Source organism: Dunckerocampus dactyliophorus, chromosome 14 (genome assembly GCF_027744805.1).
Source record: "Dunckerocampus dactyliophorus isolate RoL2022-P2 chromosome 14, RoL_Ddac_1.1, whole genome shotgun sequence".
In the NCBI taxonomy this organism is placed as follows: Eukaryota; Metazoa; Chordata; class Actinopteri; order Syngnathiformes; family Syngnathidae; genus Dunckerocampus; species Dunckerocampus dactyliophorus.
This window is the reverse complement of record NC_072832.1, coordinates 7,438,541-7,451,508: the sequence shown is the minus strand read 5'-3', so window position 1 is coordinate 7,451,508 and position 12,968 is coordinate 7,438,541. Positions and strand designations below refer to the sequence as shown.

Sequence of the window (12,968 nt, the reverse complement as noted above, 5' to 3'; positions counted from 1 at the left end):
ACAGACCCGGATAAGCAAAATGAAAATGAATGGATGGATGGATGGATTTTGTTTGCTAAAATGTATTTTATTGTGATTACAATCAAGATGAACAGGACAAAATCAGGATATCATCAATGCCTGTATTTACACTGTATCGAATCGATACCAAAATGTCTATTATCACCCACCCTTGAACTGTACTGTAACATACCTTTTCCTCCATTGAGCTGACATCAAAATCACGGAAGGTGTTTTTGAAGGTGTCCAGGTTCTCCAACGCCTGGAGACAAAAAGACATACTGTCAGTACATTGACATTTCTGATGTTTTATTAGCGGTGATGAGATGTTGAGTCTGTATGTGTCATATGAGTGTGGGAGGGAAAGATTAGAGAAAATGGCAGAAGGATGAATCAACTAAAAAAAACAACTTTTTATTAAGCCAGGGGTCGGCAACCCGCGGCTCTTCAGCCTCCTTGTTTTGGCTCCCTTCGCAGAGAATGGTGAAGTTTTGGACATGCATTTTTGAAAAGAATGTGAAATCACCGATTCACCACAAATCCGTGACTGCATCTAGACTGCGTTCTGACCGCTGATTGGATATGAGCAAGGCAGGGGGAGCTAGGCTAGTGTATGCTGTGAGTCTCACTGCACAGGAGAGAAAAATAAGTGAGCAAGTTTTGAGTTGTGTCAGAAGCAAGTTACAAGGTAGTAAAATAAAACTATGTACAGTCAAACCTGTCTTAGCGGCCACCTGTATATAACGGCCACTGACAAACCCCCCCGCAGAAAATTTATGTGTTATAGACCCTGTGTATAGCGGTCACCTGTCTAACACGGCCAGCGGCCACCCATTTTGTATCCCTTGGTCAATATCTGACCGCATATAGCGGCCAAAATGCCGACTCAAGCAGAAGCTTCATGCACGAAAAAGTTTCGTTTTTTAAGCAATGAAGCCGTCGTGTGTAGACTAATTAATTACTGAGTCATAGCTCAGTCACAATCATTCACAAGATCCACACAAACTGTCAGTTTGCAAAAAAGCCGTCTTCTTTGGAGCTTGTTGCAGACAGTGACGTTTATTTCCTGGTGTGAGACAATGTGCACTGGTCAATACTGTAATGCCCCTTGTGGGGAAGGAGAGACTCACGTTGCCGATGCACTTTAATCGCTTTATTAACAGCGGTTTATTAACCTAGTAGTTCTTTACAACTTTTATCCGCAATCCCACAGTGCCCTCTACTGGTCAACATGTAACAGTATAATTATATGTATCTGCAAACACAACAAGCTTCTAATCACAGACATGTTAATATGTGCGTGCACAAATTCAAAATGGCCACCAACCTGTCTATAACGGCCACCTGCCTATAGCGGCCACACTTGCCGTTTCCCTTTAGTGGCCGCTATAGACAGGTTTGACTGTATGTAATTAACAAGTTTACATGTTTAACATGTTTTATAACGAGAAGTGCACAGTAGCTATGTGCTCGGTGCCTGTGACAGGCTAATCGCCGAGGTGGTGGCTCCGGGAGAGGCAGATAGTGTGTGCCATGAGGGAGCTGACGGTGCACTCACCGCTTGTGACTGCTGTGTGGTGGGGTGGACATTACAGTGGCAACCGCAGAACAATGTGCTTTCACGTTTACGTCTACCAGAAAAATCTCCCAATGACGTCAGTAAAAGTCCTTACATTTGTCGCTAGTTGCCTTTGAGAAAATAAGTCACCAAGAGGGTTGATAAAGTCGCCGGATTTATCGAGAAAATGGCCAAGTTGGCAACACTGGGCTGCACATGAGATGGGAAGGAGGGGCAAGGCATTCACAGATGAAGATAACATGAAAATCCTTCATAAAAATATCAGAGCATTTATTCTCCAAATTATAAATATAAAAAAGGAAATAATCAAAAGAATGCCTCTCTGCAAAGTCAAGGACAGGACCAATAGAATGGTTATTGATGACAATTCAGCACTGGCATAAACAGTATTGAGCAAACAATGCACATATGTGAACCCTAATGGGCTTTTTTATGTTAAAGTTGGCGACATTTCATTTTAGTTTTACACAAATATGTGAACCACTCAAAAAGGCTTGCAGAGTTACTGTAAGTGTTTAAATAATTTCAGAGTCGGCCTACACACGCACTGGGCACTTCTGTGTGTTATTTTGTTTAAACTGGTAACATTTAAAAAATATTACAAGTTTTACAAGTTTGTAAACAGTGTAATGTTTTGCAGCCCCAGGTGATTTTTTTTTTTTACTGGCAGATGAGGCAAAATGGGTCTTTTGATGCTATAGGTGGCCGACCCCTGCGTTAAGCCATCGTCAGTACGATAAGCACTGACAGCATCTTTTCAAAGGCCTCCAAATAAAGTCACACATTGTTGATGAGAGAGGGCGATTACTGTTCTGTGCTCTTCTCAGGAACCAGTTAGTACAATCAAAAAGACCAATGCAATGTTCAATCAAATGGCTGCATGGTTTTTCTCAACTTACTTGGATGTCTTGGACAGTCCTCGGTTGTAAATTCAGGCATCTACACTCAGTCTTGCTAGTTGTTCCTTTGATGCGATTATTAAGATCCTTTAAGCCATTAAGGCTGTCCACCAGCTTTTTCCTTGAGTCTATCAGGCTGTTCAGTCCACCCTCTATCTCCTGTTTATCTGCAGATACACATATTAGTAAAAGGTCTCAGCACATTGCACAGGACTTCATCAAGCAGTTATGAGTAAAAATGGTATTGAAGTCACCTATTATTCAAAAAGTACTATTTAATGATGTTCCCACAGTAATGTGTGTGCACAGATCCTGTTTATGACAAAAATCTGATTTGCTCCGGGGAAGTAGCGCTCAGTCGCCTTTATACAGTAATATGAAGTAAACACCTCCGTCATGGACGTGATACCACATTTGACCCAGCTCTAGAGTGATAAGCTCAGACAGCTTTGTAAAAAAACAAAACAGGCTTCGCTCCACATCTTAATGTAAAACGCCAACCATCTAGAAATGCTAGAAGTGCTAGAAATGGAAGTTGAGCTAACTTTTGTCGTATACTGTCAACTATCAGCTACAGTGATATTAGCACTGTGGCTCACTATAGCTATTGTTTAGGGTTATCATATTATATCTCATAACGGTGCAAAATCAGCACTTGTGAAGCAATGCTAGTAAACGAAGATCGAACCGATACTCAAAAAATTAAACATACAGCATACAAATTTTGTTCAAAAACAATTTTTCTTTTTACTGAATTTTGTGACAGGTAAGTTGAACAGAATAGTAATTAAAATATTTCAACAATAACATAATATCAATAAAATAAAGTTACCAATGAAATAAAAAAGCATAATTTGTCAAAATTGTCACAGCAGAAATACACAAGACAGGGAATAAGCAAAAAATACATAATGCATATACTACGCATAATTTAAGAAGAAATTAATCGTGCACCATTCTGGCTACCTGCTTGTGTTGTAATGCTGATGTTCAAAATTTCAATGTTCATGAATGCACGACGTCTTGGTGGCTAATGAGATACCGTCTTCCCTTGTTTATTTTGGTTAATTGGTTCCAGACTCGGCCGTGATAAGTGAATTTCTGCCAAGTAGGACTCAATATTAAAAAGAAGAATATTTTCATAGTCAGGGCATAGGATACCTGTTTATGATCTTCTAAATATGGTAGACATTAAATACATCCTTTCATAACACCCATATACATAACACCAACTCATGATTCAGAGAAAACAAGACATTAAGCATAAATAGAATAACAGGCTTGTTTTTTCATTTTTTGGACCACGTACATCCTGTGTTGGCTATTGTATCAATGTGTTGTATTGGCCACTTTTAATGGCTTTACACTCGTATTACCCAATATACTGTAGTAGGCATAATAAGAGTAAATAAGCCATTTAAGACGTAGATAAAAAAAAACTCGATTGCGCTTGATCGTGTGTCATTGTAATTGTCTTCCACAGCGGACCTTAATGGCGGCCGAAAAGATGTGTCGAGAGGAAGTGACGTTAGAGGTTCTGATTTGAGTTTGAGCTTGTCGCAGGTTATGACCTCAACTTTAGGAATGTTCGATAATATCAGCCAGTTAATTATCGGTCCGATACTGGCATAAAAACGTGATTATCGGCCAGTTTTTTCCCCTACAATGAAAGGCAATACAGAGCTTTTAGTGTCAACGTCTCATATCTGCAACATACTGTAGCTTAACTTGCTGCATCATGTAGTTCAGGGGTTTCCAAAGTGCGGCCCGGGTGCCATTTGTGGCCTGCGGCTGTGATTTTATCGGGCCGCACCGCAGTCCAAAAATTTAATTTAACAAGGAAACTTCATAAAAAACAGCAGCAAAAATGGGAAAATCAATCCAAAGTCAAAATGTTAAGAGAAGAGTTGTAATCTAACAAGGAAAAAAAGCCATCATTTCACAAGAATAATTAGTATGAGGAAAAATGTCATTTTAGTAGCATGAAGTTGAAATATTTATAAAAAAGGTTTTATTGTCAAAATCAAAGCACAATAAAAGTTGTCATTTTTGGAAACTTAGGTTGGGGGAAAATTTATAACATGGGAATTAAAGTCAAAAGAAAATATACAAGAAGAAAGTTGAACTATTTGGAAAAAAATTTTTTTTAAATGAACAGCAGAAATTTTACTGAGTAAAGTCCAAATACTGGGGCCGCACGGTAGTCGAGTGGTTAGCATGTTGGCCCACACAGTAACAGTCTGGAGATCGGGACCTGGGTTTGATTCTCCCTTGAGCATTTCTGTGTGGAGTTTGCATGTTCTCCCTGGCTTCCTCCCACATTCCAAAAACATGCATGTTAGGTTAATTGGCGACTCTAAATTGTCCATAGGTATGAATGTGAGTGTGAATGGTTGTTTGTCTATATGTGCCCTGCGATTGGCTGGCGACCAGTCCAGGGTGTACCCCGCCTGTTGCCTGAAGTTAGCTGGGATAGGCTCCAGCATGCCCCCGTGACCCTAATGAGGAGAAGCGGTATAGAAAATAGATGGATGGAAGTCCAAATATTAAGAGAGTATTAATTTTCTAATGAGAAAAAAGTTGCAATTTTATGACAATAAACTTGTAAAATGAGGAAAAGCATAATTTAATAACAACATTGAAATAAAGAAAAAATACATTGTTTTAAAAGATAAAAAAGTTATAATTACAAGAAAATTTACAAGAGGAAGGCCGAAATGTAATAGTTGGAAAATTAAAAAAACACTACAAATGGAAAAAAAGATGTAATTTTACGGGAATAAAGTCAAACTATTAAGAAAAAAGTCAATCGAATGAAGAACAAAAGTCGCGATTTTTCAAGAACTTTCCAAAACTTGTATTATCATGGAAAAAAATGTCATTTTTAGGTGAAAGGTGAAATGCAGTTTTTTCTTGGGCTACATATACTGTAGCTTCTTAGCGTATCTACATGTGTTGGTTTACAAAATATGAAAGTGGCCCTTGCATCCTTTGTTGAAATTGAGCACCCATGTTGGCATTAAGGTTGACAAACTTTGAATGCGTGTTGGACTCTGTCAAGTCAACTTTATCAAGTGTGCGCTCACAAGAAAGGGGGCGTTTCACATCATATTATTCTACTTCCGCTGGAAAGTGAAGTGATCCCAGCCAGTATGTTTAACGAAAAATGAATATGTAATTATTATGGCGCATTATGATGAGTTACCAAAAGATTATGACTGCTAAAAGCAACACTGTCTCTGACCACTAGATTGCAGTGTTTTGAGTATGATGTGTTTTGTGGCGACTTCAATTTTTACTGCAGTTGATTGATGCCTCAGAGTGCTTATTCCTCCAGCAAATATTGTCGTATAAGACATATATATTGTCGCCTATGACATTTACATCTAACAATCAATATCTCATATAGCATTTTATTTCTGGTGCTAGCGTGAGCATATCTACCGTATTCCCTTGGCTAAAAATCTATCTCACTTACAGATGGATAATATCAGGGAATGTTTTTTTTTTTTAAATGTCCATGTCTCCTCGGGAACCTCATGTGTTCTAAATAAATGGTGACGCCATCTCCAAATTAGTGGAACAGTGAAAGAGTGGCACTTTCACAGCTGATTTTAGGATGAAAGCCTGGACATAACCTGGTCCCGACCAGGCTATGAGCTTAGCCTAAATTACTATGGCGATGCAGCTGCTTTAAAAGAACTATATTCACTGAACACACAAGTCGGGCTTTCCATGCAACACAGCACGCTAACCCACTAAACTTGCTTTGCAGAATAACCCTAAGACTAAAAAAAAAAAACAACTCAAATGTCTAGCTAAATAAACTGTAAATGTCATAATGAAGCTCCTTCTTACTCGGGAAATTGTAGAATCCAAAGTTCTTTCTCCTCCATGCCGAAATATTTCCAAGTTCTAAAGTTAGCTAGCTAACATTTGCAGTGCATCCATCCCGCACCCGGCTGGAAGAAAACACTACGGAAGCCGTTCCCTGACAAACAACCTTATTTGGCTTGAAAAGTGTTTTTTAAAATACCAATTCCAGCACATTGTGTCGATGAAGATTTGTAGAATCTTCATAAATAAGAATCGTGATTTGGACGTGAATCGATTTTGGGCAACCAACCATGTTGGGATTTTTAATACTGCTGTCAGTGTGTTATGGCAATAAAGTTCAAAATGACTCACACAGTCTCTGTGAGAATGTTGCATAACTCCGCATCTGTTTTCTCCAAACCGCGCCAACAAGTTTGTTTTGCTCCCGTTTTCTGCACATGCTCAGTAACATGGACTAGTTCACTGCAGGGAGTGGTGAGCAGTTGAAACGATCATAAATTATGCACTTTGATGTAGTTTTAACCATGTGAATTAAGACAAAAACATAATATGTAGTTTAATCACGAATCAGTTTTTATGAAACGTTTGGGGGCTCTTGGAACTCTCGGGGCCCCAGTAAATTGCCTGTGTCTAATGGTAAGTCCACCCGATATGGCATCACTTTGAACACTTCCAATAAACTATTGTGGGACCTCTGAGACTTCCAAATACCTGTCTTCAGAGCGTCGAAACCCACTTCTTTCAGGACAGCAGGCTTGATCGTGTCGCCTAATTCTGACATCCACACATGAAGGTCGAGATCAGTACACATGACTAGAAGCAAGAAAATGGATAGAAATTGATTTACTTTGTGGTAGGGTCTTCATTTCGACCAGGGTCCCATCAATGACCTGAAGATGGAATAAAAAAAAAAAGTTAAATCATTTTAAATACATATATTGGGTTGAACTGAGAATCAAGGGAGAATATGTGTGTCTTGACAAGAGTATTTAACCCTCAAGAGAAACAAGCAGATATGTACGATGTAATCGTTCTGGTTAGGTGGAATTTAAAGGTTTGTTTGCATCACACACAAAAAGTTGTGGACTCAGCAGATAAATGAACAGGTATGGGTATTGTTATTTTATTTTATTGAAACGGTGGCCAAACCTGTGCTTTTAAAAATTACATTACATTTTGACCAAAAACAATACCTTTTTATTGTATTTGTGCGTTTATTTTGTGACAGGTTACATTGAACAGAATACTACTGTATGTACGACGGAGCATGAGGGTCACATTGACAAAAAAAAAAAATCTGATTACGAGAATTAAATTATTAATTTCTCCCCAAAAAATCTTATCATTACAACAATAAAGTCATAAATTGATTTTTGACCTTTGTGAAAGGTAATATTACAGTGTTTTTTTTCTCCTAAATTTCCGACTGTCATAAATTTACAACTTTATTCTCATAAATTTACAATGCAGCCAAAACCCCCTGTCGTATTTATTTGGCTGACAGGTGAGGACATTCGTGGCAAGAGCTCTGCTGTCGCTCCTGGAGTTTTTAACTATTTTGGCGCTTTCCCGACCACACTTCAGGATCACAAAATCAAAACAGCTTGCTGACACCCTCAACTTCAACTCGGACCAGTGAGAGATACAGGCTAACTGCAGATGTTCAAAGCGGTTGCCTCCCAACAATGGCCATACGCACCAAGCTGGCCCCGGAAATTCGGAGCAGGATCGCTAGCATATACCGAGTGTAGCCTCGTGAGGAGCAATGCCAGGTAACAGTAGAAATTAAATTTGTACATCGCAATATCTCGTCATATTTTTATATTTTTTCGTTCTACCCTTCTCAAAATATTAAAATCTCGTTGTGTCTCATTCTCGTAATGCCAACAATGCCAACAACACCGCAACTGTCATCATCGTTAAGTTCACCAACAGAAAATTCTAAACGACACTGCGAAAAAAGGGATTTATATGAATGAGCATGTGACAAAACGCAACGCTGACATCGCTAAGAAAGCACATGACTTGAGGAAGCAGGGAAGGATTGTTCAAGATATCAAGGATGTGGATAAATTATCCAGATTAAATCAAGAAAAATGGAGAACAAAGAACGATGCGGATGGAAGGATTACATTCAGTAACATTTAACATCACTACCACTTTGCAAGGGCCTGCTCAACACAAAGTACTTGAATTTGGAACTCAGTTTTTCTACATTCAGTGACATTGACAGTACAACACAAAAGACTGCCAGGGTGAGTCAATTCAGAATATAGGAAGCGGTCAAATGCATTAGCAATTGTTTTGAAACGGAGAGTGGGTAGGATTAAATGAGCTCCGCTTCCTACTCCTTTTCGGACATGTGGAATTGTAATGTGAAGTAGTCCAATGTAACCTGTCTGCATGTTCGATATAAATTAAACCATACCATAAATAAAATGCTAACTATATAAATTGTTAGAATTATCACAGCAAAACCAAGAGAATTACATAATACATGGAAAAAACATGTATTGTTTAATGTTGATGTTCAGAATTCCCCCGCTTATGAATGCATTTCTCTGGCACCGTAGTGGGTGCATAATGAGGAAGTGTTTTGCTGTTGTTGAAGAGCGCTACGGCATATTGTCTCATGTCATCAAGTCTAGCGTCCTCATGTCATCTTATGTCATTATCTCATTAACTTTTATCATGTGGTCTCCTGTACTCATCTCGTCTGTCCTTGTCTCGTCAAATGTTCTTGTCAACTGTCCTCACACATGCAGTCTCATCTCTTCATCTCTCTTGTAGTCTTATGTCCAGATGTCACGCATCTTATGTCATCATCTCATTTGCGAATTTCTGCGAAGTAGGGTTCAATACTAGAGCATAGGGAAACCGCTTTTACCATTACTGTAGCCCTGTAGACATGAAATAACACCCCTATGGTCATCTTTACACACATTCTTTGTTTACGCCACAATAGTAATGGATGCTACTGGGTCACCCACCGCTCATAGGATAGCGAGCTACCGAGCTAACTAGTTAGCCTGCAATTTACATTTTCTAAACTTAAGTCTTTTAAATGGAGTGGGGAAGAAGAGCCAAGTAAAAGCCAAAAACGTACTACTTTCACACGGAATGGGAGGACAACTTTTTTCACTATCATGTCGGACATGTAATGACGCTTAGTGACCAGAATACTATATTTTAGTGGTGTCACGAGCATAGAGGTGTCACGAGACACCCAACTCATGAGACAAGACAATACACGAGATTGGGTCTACGAGAAAAAGCAATTTTAAAATAAATTTTAAGAAAAGTACAATGAAAAAAGATGGCTGGACAAACAAACTTATTTAACAGTTGCACAAAACAATGCAGGTGCATTTTGAAATGATTATTGTTGCACAAATTGACACTAAACCATATCCTCTACATTTTGTGTTTTTAGTAGATATTAGTATAAACATTTTAGCTTTTTAAGTTAAATTATGCCTTTTTGCTCTATTTTTACACATTTGCTGGGTTTTTGTTTCTTTTATTTCTTGGTTTCGCCAGGAAGGCAAGGCTTTGCCAGGTGACACAAGAGTGTGTTCAAGCTCTGCCTTCTATGTTCCGTCGCTGCAAGGGTTGGGTGGCATCGTGGAGGGTTTAGGCAGCTTTCAGACTGGCAACAAATTAGCATTGCACAGCGGCACTTATGTACTGTATAATGGGAGGTGCACACGGCGGACACTTACTTTTACTTTTAATGCGCACCCCTACTCACTAAATATGTCCATGTCGCTAAATTGTCAACTCAGATCTCTTCTACCTATGCGGTGTGTTATGAAGCAAAACCAGTGATCTCTGGTGCTTGGAAAGTTGTCGTTCAGCTGAGAGCAAATAGAAGAGCTCAGGGATTGAAGGTGCAAACAAGTCCGAACATCTACGTGTTTTGAGCTGACAAATCTTCATTAAATTTTACAACAGCTTCTGCTTGGACATTAAACACGGCGACAGCTGCTCAACTTCCATGAAAAAAAAAACAACCACACATCACTGACGCTTGTCACATTTTAATCTCGCAACGCGACACACCTACAACATGCGACTCGTCTTTCAATACTTTTTGACTAATACGACATGGTCGACCACAGAACAGCGATCATTTATTAATTTTTGAAAAACAGTGAGGGAGCAATGTTCGAACCGTGATACAGCGAGGGACAACTGTCGTCTTGTGTTGTTATCGCATCGGTCCTCGTGTAGTCTCATGTTCCCATCCCGTCCAAGATTCTTATCGAGTCAAGTGTCCTCATGCAGTGCAGTGTCCTGCCTATCCAATGGTACTCAAATAGTCTCATCTCTTCAACAGTCAACAGTCGCATGTCCTCATCTAGTATATGGCCCTAATGTTCTTGCATCTTCTCAACTCGTCATCATGTAGTCGCATCTTATCCTTGTCCTAACGCAGTCCAACCTATCCAACGACTCTTCATCGCTTGTCAATAGTCCTCGTATAGTGTCCTCCTGGTCTAATCAATGGTCTTTCACCTCACAAAATTTGGAAACATCCCTTTGACGCGGTTCGAGAATGCAGTATGGTAGTGTCCCTCGCGCATGATAGGGACAGTATATTAGAAACAGCCGTCACCACCACAACAATATTCAAACATTGGCATTTGTATAGGCAGCATTTTGAATAGAGCTGATTCTGCAGATCTACCTAATGAAGTGACCACAGCATGTCTCCTACCTTCTCAGCTGCTTTGAAGAAGAGAGTGATGTTTTGTAACGTGTTGTTAAGCTGACCCTGGCTCTGGCCCATACTCTGCTCAAGTATGTAGTTGCTTTTCAACATGCAGACGGTCCCAGCTCTACAATCACAAAATTTTAATTAGACTCACAATATTCACAGTCATTGTGTTCATTTGTCAAAACGATACTCACAATAATATGATTGTGGTGACGAGAGTGCTGCAGTAGAAGATTTTTCTTTTTTTCTCACGGGCGGGCGTCATCTCCTTGTACTTTTCAGTACATTTGCCGCGGAACAGCAAATATAAGCCCACTATAGGCATCACAATGATGTAAATCACGCCGATGACTGCAAACACCAGGAAGCCTGCCTCATACGTCAAGACCTCAAAGCAAATATAAAACGTGTTAGGAAATGTATATCGTGTAGTCGAGTTTATACTGATATATGTATGCTTATTGCTCTTAATTTCTGGCACATTTTTAAACAAGCCCCACAAGTGTTCATTTGGCTGGAGGCGACGACTTCATTCAGTCTGCACCCAAACTGTGGAGGTAGCCTGATAAACAACACAAAGGGGCGAGCATTGAGGATCAAGTTTGGCCCAAGACTGTGGCGAAATGTAGATACTAGGGATCTCTCTCGCTACATTATCATTTTCTTGACAGCCCTAATGTAGTCTTTCTCTCAGGTAGTCAACTGTTCTCACCGGATTGACTGTACTTTCACTTACTCTCATGTCCTCATGTTGTCAACTGTGACCAAGTCTAGTGTCCTCATCTATCCAAAGTTGCTCAAGTGGTCTCATCATCGAGTTATGACATTATGAACAGTCTTCATGTCTTATATACTCATCTCGTCCACTGACTAGGGGTGTCTTAGTATGGAATCACAGGAGTGTCAATATTAAAAAGGACTACATGTGGAAATACAAAGAGAAGCAATAATAAAAAAAGATATACAACTGTCGGCATATTCATTTTCCATTTTGTCTTTGTTTTTCCATTTGCTTTTTGTCATTCCGTTTAGTTGACGGCTCAAGCGGGCCAGTAAAGGCAAATGCCAAAGAATGGTGGGCAGGTCATCCTGCCAGGGTGACTAATCCATACCTGATAACACGATTCCTGCTTGCAGTGGCTATGTAGTGCTGTATGCTATATGTTAGCTCTTAGCACGCATGACCGGAAGAAATGTCACCGACAGGAAGTAGGCTGAAGTTTGAGACAAAGACAATGAAATAAATACAAAACGGTGGAACTTACGTTAGAGCTGCCACACCTCATTACATACCAAACGCATTTTGCAGCATCCAAAATATGTACTTTGACCAAACTCCGACAAAATGTTACACTCCATTAAACGTAAACAACGTACTCCACACACAATAACAATGACTCAAGGAAGTGTATATGCAAATGAGCTGACACGCTGAACTTCAGAGTATTTCAGGGTTACTTCTCAATTTTTAATAACGAAAGTGACACTGATTCAAAATCAGAAATACTGTGATTTTTATTTAAGTGCAATTTTGCTAAAGGAGACTGACAGTCCATTTTATTTTCATTGGGTTTTTTTGGGCTGTTTCATTTAGTCTTGTTTTTTATTTAATTTTAAAGCTCTTGACATTCCAATTAAAATGTTATCTTGACAAATTAAAGTTTACTAATTTTGATACGGTGTGCTTGCATTATTATTCCATATATCATGGTTACATTAAAAAATGGTCTCAAAATAATGTTAATAATATCATTTGTAAGACAATTATCGTCCGGCAAAATTTGTTATCGTGACAGGCCTACCCCGAGGACGCACTTTGGACACCGTTGATGTAGTCTGTCCAATCATTTAGTCAACTGTCCTCTTCTCGTCTCATGTCCTCATCAAATCAACAACTGTCATGTAGTCTCATGTCATCGTGTCTCATCTAGTC

At 39.3% G+C, this 12,968-nt stretch overlaps 1 protein-coding gene across 8 annotated transcripts in view; it reads right to left on the bottom strand.

Moving 5' to 3' along the window:
• The window catches only part of LOC129193614 (prominin-2-like), a 37,129-nt gene that overhangs the window by 14,093 nt on the left and 10,068 nt on the right, over positions 1 to 12,968 (bottom strand). For 6 of the 8 annotated variants that reach the window (XM_054797943.1, XM_054797940.1, XM_054797938.1 and 3 more), the window contains exons 4-9: positions 11,230 to 11,423; positions 11,036 to 11,156; positions 7,163 to 7,205; positions 7,027 to 7,089; positions 2,479 to 2,645; positions 194 to 262 (exon numbers count right to left, since the gene is read on the bottom strand). In XM_054797943.1, coding sequence (XP_054653918.1) covers positions 194 to 262; positions 2,479 to 2,645; positions 7,027 to 7,089; positions 7,163 to 7,205; positions 11,036 to 11,156; positions 11,230 to 11,423 — 657 coding nt within the window. The remainder of the gene's footprint in view (positions 1 to 193; positions 263 to 2,478; positions 2,646 to 7,026; positions 7,090 to 7,162; positions 7,206 to 11,035; positions 11,157 to 11,229; positions 11,424 to 12,968) is intronic. The other 2 variants (XM_054797939.1, XM_054797946.1) reach the window with 2 other exon arrangements.